Raw genomic sequence first — 14025 nt, forward strand, 5'->3', positions numbered from 1 at the left:
GAAGCAAGCAGGTGGACGTCAACGTTCAAGTGATTGAGCAAATAGCGCCCCCCTCCCCCTTGATTAAGATGAAGACGGGGAACCAGCCACCAGCACTTTTCAACCTTTTTAATCAAACGAAAATAAACGGATGCTTTCGAATGAATAGAGAAGGAATTTCTATTCTTCCCCGATTTTCCTGACGTGAATGAAATCCCAACCACATCAACAACATCCGTTTTCCCTGGGCAGTTGCAGCTGTAGCACGGCGGTTGTTCCGCTAGAGGGTGCTGTTTCGCCCTTTTGCTTTTGTGCGGGCCATTCAGGAGGAAGCGGAAGCAGGATTGTGGGACGTGAGCAAGTGTTGACGACGAACGAGGAGGAGGACAGACAAGTCATCTCTTGCCAAATCTTCGACACTTGCGGCCGACGGACGCGACGGACAACATGAAGGTGAGCTCCGTTCCGCGCCGACCGACAACTTTGAGCAACTTTTGCCAAAAGTTACTTTGGAGTCCGCCCTCGTCTTCGCCATCAAAGTTGTTGGCGACGTTTTCGGAGGACGCCAACAACTTCCTCGTCGCGACGTTTGAGCCCGAACCACTCATTTGTCGCATGCGGACGGGCTGGGCTGGGCTGGCCTGGGCTGGCCTGGCGGCGTGGGCGACGTCGTTGACGGCTGGCAGGCTGGCAGGCTGGCTGGCAGCGCGAACCGCTGCAAACTTGTGGAATCGCCCGCACACAGGTTGCGCGATGACGTCAAACGTCAACACAACGTTACGTCAGTGACACATGAGCTCATGTCCACGTCAAGATCACGCACGCACGCAGGCAGGCTTGAAGCGCCATAATGGCATCCGCAGACCAGACAGTCATTCGTGACACTTCATGAAAACGTCACTACCTCGAGTTGAGCCACCTGGGTGGCGTTGCACACCTTCACAGTGTTTTTGTAAACAAGTTAGTTCACTTGCGTCATGTTTCATGCCAAGACAAACGACTTTGCCATAGCCAGGAAACATTCCAAAGTTGTTTGTGACATTTAACTACGTCATAAAAACGAAATACAACTTTAGAAAGAGTTCATTTGACAAGTCGTTGAGAATACGACCGAGATGATGATGGTGGTGCCAAGCCACGCGTGTTTCTCAACGTCACTCCCGTCCGTTACCACGCTGTCTGTGTAAAGCAGCGCCGTCCGAACCGAGCGATGTTGTCCTTTCGAAACACATCACGTGTTCAAAATAACTGGCGCCATCGAGATGTTTGCCAGCCAGCCAAACAATTTGCTGGGTGGGTGAGAAACTGGCTCGTTTGATGCGCTGACTGACTGACTGACTCCAAAGTGTGGGCTTGAAAAGGTTTCACATCATGAAAAAGCGCTGAGTAGGGAGCGCCAGTGGACTTTCTCCTCTTTCCAACGGCAATAACGGCGTGTGACGACGCATTGTCGTCAAGCACGTTTCCTGCCAACCAGGAGATATTGTCACTTCTAATGGCGAGAGCCACCTCATGGAAGTTTAATCATGCCGGAAAGGGAGACTCGAGTGTTGTGACGATGTGTGTCGTTGGATAGTCACGTGACGCTTTTGGTTTTGGCAACATTTGCCTTTGAGCAGTTTGTCCTTATTAATGTTGTCAATTTGAGTTGTTTGTCTGTTTGATGTCGTTGAGTGCTTTTGTGCTTGAATTTGTTTATGAAAATCTCTCACTCGCTCGCACGCGCCCACGCACGCACGCACGCACGCGCGCTCTCCCGACAGGAAGTTGTTGTGCTGGTGGCCGTAAACACTCGTTTCCTGTTTCACACGTCCTCTTCCCAGCGCATCTATTTGTGGCCGTTGCGATGGTTTTGCCGTGCCACCGGTTCAAACGGTCCCAGTGGCTTCTACGGTCTCCGTGGTCTCCGGTGGCCTCAATGTCCACGGTGGTTCCAGTGGTCAAGGTGGTTTGCATGAGTGCCAGCGGTCTCAGTGGGGATCCGAGTCGTCCCAATGACCCCAGTGAGCTTCAGGATGTCAATGGTTTTAGTGGTCTCTTTGATTCTCGTGATCCTCGTGGCTTCAGTGCTTCTTCAAATGCTCTCTATGATGCCAGTAACCTCAAAGACTCATGTGTGCCTGTAACCCAAAGGATTTCTGGTGGTCTCAAAGCTTCCAGTGGTTTGAACGGGTCCAGTGGTCGGTTTCAATAGTTCCATCTCCTTTCGGTGCTTCTAGTGCATTTGTGGATATTGTAACGGTCGGCGCTACGCTCGTTCTTGTGTCTGACGCGTTTCCCCGTCCTCACAGGTATGCTAGCAGCTGAAGATGTTGCCGTAGCAACCATGGAGAGTCCCGCCATTCTCCAAGACCCAGCCCTGCCTCCAGGTACTCCTCCTTCCTTCCTAGCTATCTATCTATCTATCTATCTATCTATCTATCAGGTTTGGTCACATGATCCACATTGTTCCCCGTCCGTCCAGATGCCAGCAGCGCCGGGCCCAAGTGCAGCGTGGCCTCCCTACGACGGCGGGCCTGGGCTAAGAGTCGGGACTCTACTTGGCAGGAAACGCAAAAGGCGCAGGACAACGCCGAACCCCTGCCAGACTGCACCGCCGAGTCCAACGGGGTTCCGAAGAAGACCTCTGAAGAACCAGGTGAACCTCACACGCTGGCTGACATAGGGGGTTGTTGGCACGTGATGCATGCGGTGTAGATGTGGCTCCTTGATCTGATTTTGGGATCAGAGTGTATCCTTTGTGAGCATAGGCTTCTTTGCTCTTACCAATAGACTTGAATATGTCGCTCATTCTGGCTTACGGTATGTGCTTTGCTTGGTAGTCTGCCTGCCTCAGTAGATCTTGCGCTAGGTAGATCTGGTTCAAACGGTCCCAGTGGCTTCTACGGTCTCCGTGGTCTCCACCGCTCAAAGGATCTGCTGTTTCCCTCCAAAATGGCTCCATCTTGTTTTTGGAGGATTTTGATCTCGTGATGGATTGTTTGCGCACGTTAGCGTGTCTGGCTACCGCTAGCTGCTACTCGAAGCGCGGCCAATGCTGTGCCACTCGGAGATTTCCCTGGCGGCGGCGGTGGTGGCGGCGCAGTGCTTGTGGAAGGGAATGTTTTGTCTTGCGCTCTTGTTTCAACACGCAACGTGCTGACTCGAGGGCCTCTTTCTCGCCTCCCTAGCTTCATTTTGTAAAACACAAAATATGGATTGCTGTGCCAAAAGCTCGGCGTGTGCGGATACATCGTATCTTTTTTGTAAGCCGCATGGCGTGCTGATGTCTCTCTTGTTGCTGTTTGTGGCTTTGGCAGGACTCGCTCCCAACAAGATCACCTGTTGGCTCGACCAATGCAGGTAAGCCCCGACAAAAAAAACATTTTCAAAGGTGGAAAATACAAATTGGTTGAGCAATAGAAGAATGCGGCAAGCAAAAGGACAGTCGTCACCCCCTACTGTAGCGGAGGTGTTGACGCGGGGCTCTGCTAATGTTGCGCTAATGCGCCAAGCAACTGGCCCACACTTTCTTTTTCCACTCGTGTGCTAGCAGCCTGCGTGTGCAGTACACACACGTACACACACACACACACACACACACACACACACACACACACACACACACACACACACACACACGCGCACGCACGCACGCACGCTGGAGGCTGTCAAAGACACAAGAAAGAAAGTCAACAAAGGAGGAGTTGCTTCTTCTATTGCTGAGTCAACATTTATCACACGCATAGAGGAGTCACCCGTTGCCACGGCAACTGCCGCGGGGCCCAACACGGTCGCTCGGTCGCTCGGCCGGCCGTCGGGCGGTTGGAGGACGTGTGAATGCGGCGGCTGCGCCAGGTTACGCAAGCTTTTAGAGTGCGCGTGAATTTGTGTGAACGCCAGTCTCTGCATATTCAGAGTGTGGCCGTGCGTGCGTGCGTGAGGGGAATGTGTTCTTGTGAATGTGTGAGAGCAAAAAGTTTGAGTGTAGTTTTGTGGGTGAGTGGAATAGTTGATGGAGGAATCACAATGTCTAGAAATGTAACGTGTGCGTTTGCTGGCATCCTGCTGTGTGACACATGTGTACGAGTAGATATGTGTGCCAGTCAATGTGTAGATATTTGTTTGTATACGTGTGAGAAAGTATGTAAGTGTGTGTGTGTGTGTGTGTGTGTGTGTGTGTGTGTGTGTGCGTGCACGCGTGCGTGTATGGCGAGTGTGAAGTTTGTCCCATTGATAAGAGCGTCGAATTGCATAAGCGTGTCTGGCTGCCGCTAGCTCAGTCGCCAAGCAGCGAGTCAATCGAGTCGCGTCGTCCAGTCCAGTCCAGTCCGGTGTAGTTGGCTCCGGTCCAGTTTAGTCGACATCGCTGACAGGCATGTAGGCACGTAACCTGCCGGACAGGTAAGTCTGGATCATACACCAGCGTGCGTTAGCGACAGGAAGTTAGCATCACGCAATCAATCCAAAGCTACTGAAAGGAGTTAGCCTAGCCTAGCCTAGCCAGTTTACTTTTTAAATAACCCTGTTGTGAATTGACATCAAGTCATTTTTTCCGCCATGTTGCTTTTCTTCTTGTGTTTGTTAGAACGCCGCTGGGAGTGTCGCTGGAGGATCAGAGCGCACCTGCGGGCAAAGGTAAGCGCTGTCTCCTCACAAGAGCAACCAGTTGACAAAAAGGATTGAGGCCGCCGTTTGTCACTGGCCCACAGGGGCGGCGAGGAACGGCTGCAGCTTTGAAGATGACCTTTTTCTGGGAGCTGACGGTCAGTAGGGCGCCGGCCAAACGCGGGCGGGCGGGCGAGCGAGCGGGCGGGCGAGCGAGCAGCCGGGCGAGCGGCCGGGCGAGTGGCCGGGCGAGCGGCTGCCAGTAGTGCTGGCTGGCAAAAGTCATGTTGCACGTCCTCAAGAGTTGCTGGGCGGGTCGCAATCAAATCAAGCCACTGTCTGTCAAGTCACGCGACACGTACAAATCTTAATAGTCAAATAGGATGTGTCCGTAGTTTGACTCCACGTCGCTCGCAGGACCTTCAAAGTCAGTGGTGGCTCCTGAATTGGCGTTCGTTCATTTTGAACGGAAAAGTCATCAATCTACGGCTATTTTAATGATAACGGAGTCATGGAAATGTTTCACTGAGAAGGAAGGGATTCAAATCGGCCTCTCAACCGGTGAATATTCTCCGACTCGGTAAGCGGACAGAACGCTATCGCACGCTAGTAGTTGGAGTCAATCATCTTGTATCTGATATCAAAGTTGCTCTTGTGTGGAATCCAAATAGCCTAAGTGGATGGCAACCAATCTGAATCATCATAGCGCAAACCTCGAGTGATTCCGTTCCCGTTGGAGTCGTTTTTAATATCGCTGTGACTCGAGTGTGGTTGTTGACGTCTTTTTTTTCCTTCCTTCCTTTTGTTGTTGCCATCGCAGCCGACCAACTCGAGTGCGTCAACAAGAAGACGGGATCCCGGTGAGTCCGCTCTGTCTTTGTTGTCTCCTCGGTGCCGCCGGCTCGGCTCACTTCCCGACCTGTCCCGTCCCGTCCGTTCCTTGGGGGCTTCCTCGCGGCAGTCTGGCCGCCGATCGCAAGAGGAGTCAGTACAAAGAAAAAGCCCCAAGTATGAACTCCACCGGCTCCGGAAAGAGCAGCACCGTGTCCAGGTTGGTCCCTTAGCGACTTGTGCCACCTACTGGCCCGGAGTTGGCGGCGCGCTGCGCCCGCTCCCTGCTGCCCCTACCCCCCTACCGGTCGGTCGGCGGGTGGGTGGCTTTGTTTCCAAGGCGGACGATTGACTTGTCTTGACAAATTTTTTTCCAAAAAAGACCCGCTTTCTTGCTTTGCCGTTACTGAAAACATCCAACTTTTCATCCGCAGCGTGTCGGAGCTGCTGGACCTGTACGAGGAGGACCCGGAGGAGATCTTGCTCAATTTGGGATTCGGGAGGGACGAGCCCGACATGTCCTCCAAGATCCCCTCGCGCTTCTTCAACAACTCGTCGGCGGCGCGCGGCATCGACATCAAGGTTGACGCGCCCGATCCAAATGAGCTAACGTAGCGTAGCCTGATTTTGTACGGCCGGATGCGACGATGTGGCTCGCTCGCAGGTGTACCTGGGAGCTCAGCTCCAGCGGATGGAGGTGGAGAACCCCAACTACGCTCTGACAAGTCAGTGCTCGTGCTCGTTCACCACAAACTCGCTGGGCTTGTTTCACTCTCTGGCTTAGCATTAGCTTGCGCATCCATTCGGGATTGATTCGGGTTGCCGGGTCGGCGGCAGCAGCCGCACACCACAAAGATGTGTTTGTGTGCCTCCCTCCCTCCCTCCCTCCCGCATGCACGCTCCTCACTCTGGGTAACTGTCTCCTCACTCTTGTGCTCTCCCCCACACTCACAAACTCAAAAAGACACACACACACACACTGTCATTGTCATGCTTCACACGCATTTGCGCGCACACAGGCACGCACGTCCGGCGTGATGTTTCCAAGATGGCCGTCTTTATTTAGACGTGAATGTCTGGGCCGTTAAACACGCTGCTGACAAAGTGGCCCTCTTGTCAAAGGAAGTCGCCGTTTGTCTTCCGGGACATTCTGTTTTCCCGGGATGGGACGGTTGCGTAACGCCAGCCCCGCGCTGGGAACCGACAACGTGTTGTTTTCCCGGCCACGCCAAGCACCGGAGTTGGACGCACGCTCCGACCGCTCGCTCGCTCGGTCAAGGCAATTGGGCCGCTTCCTTAAATCGGGCGTAGCGGCGCTGGGCTCGCAGAGGCACTAGGCTCGCAGCGGCGCTGGGCTCCGGCCCGTTGACTGGCTGGGCTGTGCGCCGCCGCCGGCTTTTGGTGGCCCTCCAAAAAAAAAAAAGACAGAAGCTCTTGATGCTTTGCAGTGCAAGTACATTCTGTTCTTCTATTTTTAACCCCCCCCCCACACACACATTTTTTTAGCTGTGAGAAAAATGTCCGAGCCTGTCGCTAGCGTTTGATGGCGTGCGTGCGTGCGTCCGCCAGGTCGCTTCCGTCAGATTGAGGTGTTGACCACGGTGGCCAATCAGTTCATCCAGCTTTACGGTCACGTGTCCGGTCATTCCGTCCAGAACGTCGGCGATCAAGGTAACGGCGGCGACGAGGTTTGTTTCTGCTTTCCGTGGGGGACGGACGGCCTTTTCCCTTTTGATTCAGGAGGCGGAGGAGAGGCCGCCAAGGAGCGGTCGCCGCCGTCGCTTCTTCAGAGGAAGAAATCTGCTCTGAACCTGGCCGACCGTCTGAAAAAGAGCCTGAGCAAGCACAACCTGTCAATGGCGTCGGCCGACGCGGCGGCCGACGCGGCGGCGCCGCCCCCCGCCCCCACCGACGACGAGCACGTGCGCAAGAAGGACAGCCGCTCGCTGGCCACCGTCGCCGAAGAAGGCGACAAGGAGCAGACCGCGAGGCGGTGAGCGCACGCACGGGTGGCGGTCGCCGCTCGTAGCCCTTTGCCTCTTCATCCTTGAAGCCATGTCACAAGCTGCTTTTGCCTTCTAGCCTAAACGCCGAACACCAGCCTAATCCGCCGCCGGCGGCGGCAGCGGCGGATGGGAGCGCGCTTGAGCTGCAGGCCCCCGAGAAGAAGGCGGCGGCGGCGGGGCCCCAGCTGGCTCACTTGCGCACGGAGAACGCCGACTCCTTTGACATGGAGGAGGTACATCTGGCCTTGTTTTGAGCTCTCCTGGTTGCTTTCCTCCTCCTTCCTTCCTTCCCAAGCTGTGTACATTTGTTTTTCAACTTTACTGTTTTGCCTTTCTTCTGCCATGGTAAAGCCAGCCGTATCTCCTCAGATTCAAAGCAACGAAGACGAAGCTCTTCAGATCAGATCGTCCCGAAGCTCAGGTGAGAACTCGCCTTCTTCTTCTTCTTCTTCCTTTTTCGGCAAGGAGACGGACAACTGTTTGATTTCACTTTCTGGCTCCGGAGGAAATTTCCATTCAGCCGCTGAAGGTCTGGCTTACGTAAGCCAACGGCTGTAAACGGGTGGCGCGGGGGCACTTGCGCGAGAGCGGCCCCCGGAGGATGAAGGCGGTGCCTACGCGCTCACTCCGCGCTCACGCACCCCGCCCGCGCTCACGCACCCCGCCCGCCCGCGCTCACGCACCCCGCCCGCCCGCCCGCGCTCACGCACGCCGCCTTTTGCCAGCAGACCTGCTGCGGACGGTGAGCCAGCAGTCGGACAGCAGCGGCTTCGCCGAGGAGACGTCGTCGCTGGACGCCGCCGCCAACCTCAAGGTGGACGAACTGGACACGTCCTCCAAGGCCTGCAGCACGTGTGGATCAATGTGTGGAAAAAGGGCCATTTTTGTGAACGTGTTTGTTCAGGTTCAGGAAAGCAGTGACAGCTGCGACAGCGAAACCACGGTGACATCGCACCCCTCGCTGGACGTGGCCACGCCCATCTCTCTCAAACAATTGGCGTTCGACTTGCCGGACGCGCGGCCCGAGGAGTCGGAAATCACTCCAGGGGCCGGCCAGGAAAACGGGAGTGCCCGCCGGGAAGACGAAGACCACCAACCGCTGCCCCAGTACAAGGCCCACCAGCTCCCCAAGAACCTCGCGGCGGGAGGGGAAGCGCCAGAACCTTCTCAAGAAAAGGACTCGCCCCCATCGGATCTGCCGCGCTCGGACCCGCCCGTCTCGAAATCCCCATTCTCGGAACCTTCGTCCTCTGATCTGCGGCCGACCTCGGAACCGTCGTCCTCTGATCCGCCGACCTCGGAACGGCCGTCCTCTGATCCGCCGACGTCGGAACGGCCGTCCTCTGATCCGCCGACCTCGCAACGGCCGTCCTCTGATCCGCCGACCTCGGAACCGCCGCCCTCTGATCCGCCGACCTCGGAACCGCCGCCCTCTGATCCGCCGAGCTCGGAACCGCCGCCCTCTGATCCGTTGACCCCGGAACCGCCGCCCTCGGATCCGTTGACTTCGGAACCGCCGCCCTCTGACCCGCCGCCTTCAAATCGGCTGACCTCGGAACCGCCGCCCTCTGAACCGTCCTCAGATCCTCCCACCCGGGAAGCGTCCTCAGATCCGCCCACCTCGGACCCGCTGACTTTGGAAGCGCCGCCGACGACAAATTCCCCCCGGCAACGGCCATCCCGGGCCGATCCCTTGGGTCCTCAAGCTCCGCCTCCCTGGGGCCATCCTTTCCATCTCCCCGCCCCACAATCCCCCGTCCTGAGCGCGCTGATGCGCGTCAAGGAGCGTTTGGGCGATGCGGATCCGCACTCGAGCCGAAGGCGTCATCGAGGCGGTCTTCCCTTGCAAAGGTCCTCCTCTCTCCCGTCCTCGCTGCTGTCCCCCACCAGGGTGGTGTCGTCGGTGGAGATCCAGTTGGGGCAGCGGGGCCGCCGGACCTTTTGTAGCCAGCCCCGCTACGCTTTCCGCTACAGTCAGGAGCCCTGCGCCGACTCGCCCACCTGCGTCTCCACCCTAATTATCCCCAACCTTCCCGAGTCTGGCGAGCCTCCGGTGCGCTCTCCTAACGTTCCGGTGCGCTCGCCCCGCTCGCTGAGAAGTGCCAGCCCCCCCACCGAGTGGCCCTGGATCACCCAGAGCGTCCCCGATCTGTCCTCCACTCAGGAGCTGTTTGGACACTATGGGCAGGGCGGGACCCCCGTCCTCTCCCCGAGCCCTAGCCCCAGAGCGGGGAGCCCGTTGTCCGCCCTCCCTGTGGACCACTCCCTCCTGTACCCCTACGGCAGCCTCCCCAACCTCCTCCAGCAGCCGTTTCCTTTGGGTGGAGCGCCCCACTACGCCAGCCTGTGGAACATCCCTCTGGGAAGTCCCCACATTGCGCAGCAGCACTACCACACGGCGTACCATTCGCTTCCCCACAGCTCGCCCTACCCGGGTTATCGGCAGGCTTACCAGCAGCTCGGTCCCTGGTCTCCCCCAGCGTGGCATCGGGGCCAGGGTCACCACCACGGCCTCGGGAACGGCTTTCATCCGGGTCAGAGTCCCCACCCGGCTAGCCCCTACTCGGCTCACGCCGGCCACAACCGCAGTCCCCACCCCGGAGCTGGCGACGGCCCTCATCTGGCTCACAGTCACGGTCACAACCCCTACCCGGGTGTCGGCCCGGGACCCTATCCGGGTCACGACGTGGCTCAAGGCCCCCATCCCGCTCACGGCTCGCACGCGGGTCATATTCTGGCTCACGACCTCCACCCGGGTCTGGGTCCCGGTTACGGCTCGCACGCGGGTCATATTCTGGCTCGCGACCTCCACCCGGGTCTGGGTCCCGGTTACGGCTCGCACGCGGGTCATATTCTGGCTCGCGACCTCCACCCGGGCCTCGGTGCCGGTTTCGGCTTGCACCCGGGTCACAATCTGGCTCACGACCCCCGTCTGGGTCCGGGGTACGGCTTGCGCTCGGCCTCGAATCCGGCTTCCGGTCAGGTCTTGTCCGGCACGGAGATGGAGCTGAGGAGGGTTCTTCATGACATCAGGGGGACCGTTCACACTCTCAACCAGGTTGGTTGGTGCACTTTTTGTGCTCAAAAGCTATTTGAAAGTTGTATTTGTTGTGGCTGATTTGATGGCAAGGCTTGTTTGTATTCAACTTGATTCCCTTTTCCAAGCTTTTCTCTTTTCTCGGCAGCGCGCCGACGCCTCGGACGCAGGTCCCCGGGCTTCCCGTCGACAGGTAAGCAAGCGCCCTTCCTTCCTTCCGCGCCACTTTTCTAACCTTTGCCTTCCTCCAGGCCCTGGACGAGCTCCGCCGGAAGCGGCGCAGCCTGGCCGCCTTCCGGGAACAGATGGGCGAGCTGGAGCTGTCCGTGGTCCGCCAGCAGGCGCTGGTCTACAAACACCTGAGCCCCGCTGACAGGTCCGCTAACGGGGAGCCTTAGCCTCCATGTGTGCTTGTGTGGGTGCGCATGTGGCAATGTGTACCTATGTGTACTTATGTGCTTGTTTGTTGATATGTGTGTGTTTGCCTGTGTTGTGAAAGGACCATTCTGTGTGGGTGGGTGGGTGGGTGGGTGGGTGCGTTCGTTCGTTCGTTCGTGCTTGACCCTCCGTGTGTGCAGGCTGGAGGCGGAGCAGCTGGAGTCGCTACGTTCGTCCGTCAGAGAGGAACTGCTGGAGTTGGAACAGCGGCTGGACGACAAAGTGATGGAGCTGACGGAAGAGGCGGGGCCACGCCAGGTAAGCAGACACTCGGCGTAGCGCCGCCCACGCCGGCGACTAAGCGGCTCCTCCCCCTCGGCAGGACGCGGACCGGGCGGCGACCGGCTCGACGCTCGGAGCCGTGGAGCCGGTGAGTCAAGCACGTTGCACACGCTCGACGCTGAATCGCATTAGGCGCCGGCCGACGTTAGAGCTAACCATGCTAAGGTGTGCTTGCGCAGGTGTCAGCCCTCCTGAGGGAGCAGTTCCTCCTCCAATCGGAGCTGAGCTACGACGAGCGCGCCGCTTCCCCCGCGTCCCGTCGGCCCTCCACGCCGGGGGCGGACCCGGTCGGCGACCCGCACAAGCCCGCCGTGTACCGGGCGTTCGTCAATATCACCCCGGCGCCGCCCCCTCGCCCCGACAGGCAGCGGGACCCAGACCACCGGGTCCGGGAGGACGCGAGCAGCAAAGAGGAGGCCCCGGGCGAGGCCCCGGGCGAGGCCCCGGGCGAGGCCCCGGGCGAAGACGATGACCTGAACCGGCTCGTTACGGAGGTAAACGCGCTGAGCTCAAAGGGCAACGTGGATGGAAAATACTCCAAAAAAAGGGCCTTTTCAATCCAGTTGTAAAATGTCAGATTGGCTAAACTTGATTTGTCCTGCAAGTTGGACTTCCACTTGTCTTCTGACGCCGTGGCCTCATTGTGCTCCAGATCGGTGAGAGCGGGATGCAGGAAGTGCGGCGGCCGCAGATGTCGGAGGAGCCCTCGCCGCCCGGCGTCCGGCCCGGCGTCCGGCCCGGCGTCCGGCCCGGCGTCCGGCCCGGCGTCCGGCCCGGCGTCCGGCCCGGCGTCCGGCCCGGCGTCCGGCCCGGCCGGAGCCTCTAGCCCGCCACGTCCAGACACTGCGGAAGAGCAACACTGAATGTCGAGCACACTGCGCTTGGGCCAGCGACTGCGCTGATAGCAAAAGCAGCGGCCACAAGCGAGGGAAGCGCTTGCACCTTTCCTCTCCTCTCCTCGCTGTGCCTTTCCTTTCCTTTCCTTTGCTTTGCTTTGCTTTGTTTGCTAGTCTCAGCCGCTGCCGCCCTGGTCACTAGCAAACCCCGCCGACACTAACCGAGAGCGAAAGGATGAAACCTAATAGCCAGGACTAGCAAAAAGGCGGGATCAGCAAAGACATGATAAGAAAATTGGAGCGGGACCAGAAGCCAGGACCGCTCAGACCCACTCGGCACATCCAAGAGCAGCACTCTGACGGGCGGCATCTTTTTTTTTTTTCCTTTTTTCCTTCCTAATCAATTCCTCACCACGGTGCCACCAACAACGCCAGCCATGACTGTGGCATTTGTGCCAATGTCAGATTGTGTGAGAGAGAGAAGCCACTGAGATTTTGCTCAGCGTATGACCGTGCGACATTGCTTGAGAGTGATTTTTGTGAGCGCGCGTGTGTGAGCACGTGTATGCACAAAGTTGCCGTTTACACGACCGCCGTCGTCACGCTTGAGAAAGGAATGGGCTCGTCAGCGTTAGCGGCAGTTGGCCAATCGACGTCAGCGGCTAGGCAGCTACACGTCAACGCAAATGTTGCTAATCTTTTGTGTTCAAATGCTACATGTTAGCCACCCGAGCTGAGAAGACATTGAGCGAAGCGTTTTAGCAGGTTAGCTCGCCCGCATACTAAGACATTAGCTAATGGAGCAACTTATCGACGCCGCTGGTTTCTTTACACGCAGAAGAAAAGAGTTGGAAGAGAGGTTGCGTGTTTGCAAACGTGCTAACCGATTAGCTTCGTTCGGTAGGCCATTTCTGAGCCATTTGGTACACACTGTATGCGCAGACGTTGTTAGTGATGGAAATGTGGTAGGTCAGAATGGGCTCAAGGTCTCGTTGTGCAAGTTGTCACGTTTGATTGAGAACGAGCGAGCGCGCGCACGCTCAATATTCAACCATTTTCACGGGGGTCGGGCTAACACTGAACGTCCATCTCTAGGGATTGATAATCAATGATGTTTAGATCCGCTGTGGAGTCACTGCAACGCGACATACGCTCGCTCCTTCACTCTTTTCCATATTTGTGAATCGTGGAAATTGCGCCTTAATGCAGGGAGGGCTCACTACTAGAAATCCGAAGAATAAAACAGATGTATTTATTTTCATTACAACTGGCTGTTGATTCTTCTTTCTGCTTTGCGTTACGTGAGCGTCGGGCAAACAGTGAGATGACCTTTGGTGGGTTTGTTCGAGGCCAACGCCGGCCGGCCGGCCGGGTTCAACCGAGACAGCGCAGCGGGGGCTTCCGGGGTCGGTCACGTCTGGTAGCTCCTGGAGCTGCGAGACCACGGACGTGCCTTATGAAAACGGACGAGAACGAAGTCGGGGTTCCCTCCGAATTCCGTCCTGTTGGCCAAAACAAACGCAGCTAGCCCTATGCATTTCACTCCCAAGTGAAAATGAACGATTGGTCCAGTTTGTGCTCCTATTTGAGCAAGCCAAATCAGTCGATCGGAACAAGCCCGGCCATAAATGGGCACGGTAAGTTCATCGAGCGTGCTGAGCGGGATCCCCGAGCGGCCATCGCGCGAGACCGAGGAGAATTCAAGCGCTTGATTTGCACGGGAGCGTGGGCACGCCGGACGTTGACCGTCCCTCAGCGGGCGCCAAGACGCTCGGCAGTTCCTGTTAATGTTCACTGCTCAGCGGCGTGTTATACAATCAATCGGTGACCCGCCAGTACGCCGGGTTAGTTACCTCTCTTTGAGGACCTTCTGGAAGCTTCCGGACCCGCTTTGACCCCAGTCGGCGTCGCTCGCCGGACTCCAGCAAAGCGACTTCAGGAAAGGGCCAAATGCGCCACGTGAACGTGGCGGCGGCTGGGCAAAGCGCGTGGGGAAGCCTGTGTCCTCACGCATATTGATTTGTACTGC

At 57.6% G+C, this 14025-nt stretch overlaps 1 protein-coding gene across 7 annotated transcripts; it reads left to right on the top strand.

The window, feature by feature from the left end:
- The first annotated feature begins 261 nt into the window (after positions 1–261).
- Positions 262–13263, top strand: itprid2 (ITPR interacting domain containing 2). 7 transcript variants are annotated; one of them, XM_085920542.1, is made up of 22 exons: positions 263–432; positions 2271–2348; positions 2444–2617; positions 3279–3321; positions 4547–4596; positions 4671–4724; positions 5387–5426; positions 5528–5617; positions 5832–5979; positions 6062–6122; positions 6967–7390; positions 7480–7636; positions 7773–7824; positions 8129–8217; positions 8308–10461; positions 10589–10633; positions 10692–10816; positions 11019–11136; positions 11201–11248; positions 11340–11654; positions 11813–11871; positions 11932–13263. In XM_085920542.1, the coding sequence occupies exons 2-22, from the start codon at positions 2273–2275 to the stop codon at positions 11984–11986; spliced, it is 4377 nt and encodes a 1458-aa protein (XP_085776668.1). In that variant the 5' UTR covers positions 263–432; positions 2271–2272; the 3' UTR covers positions 11987–13263. The 7 variants fall into 7 exon arrangements, with proteins under 7 accessions (XP_085776667.1, XP_085776668.1, XP_085776666.1 ...); XM_085920540.1 differs by having other exon boundaries at positions 11340–11576; positions 11613–11654; positions 11813–13263; XM_085920543.1 differs by having other exon boundaries at positions 264–432; positions 6967–7068; positions 7138–7390; positions 11813–13263.
- Positions 13264–14025: the final 762 nt, after the last annotated feature.

The sequence above is a fragment of the Syngnathus leptorhynchus genome, chromosome 9 (genome assembly GCF_054491065.1).
Source record: "Syngnathus leptorhynchus isolate UIUO chromosome 9, UIUO_Slep, whole genome shotgun sequence".
NCBI classification, from domain to species: domain Eukaryota; kingdom Metazoa; phylum Chordata; class Actinopteri; order Syngnathiformes; family Syngnathidae; genus Syngnathus; species Syngnathus leptorhynchus.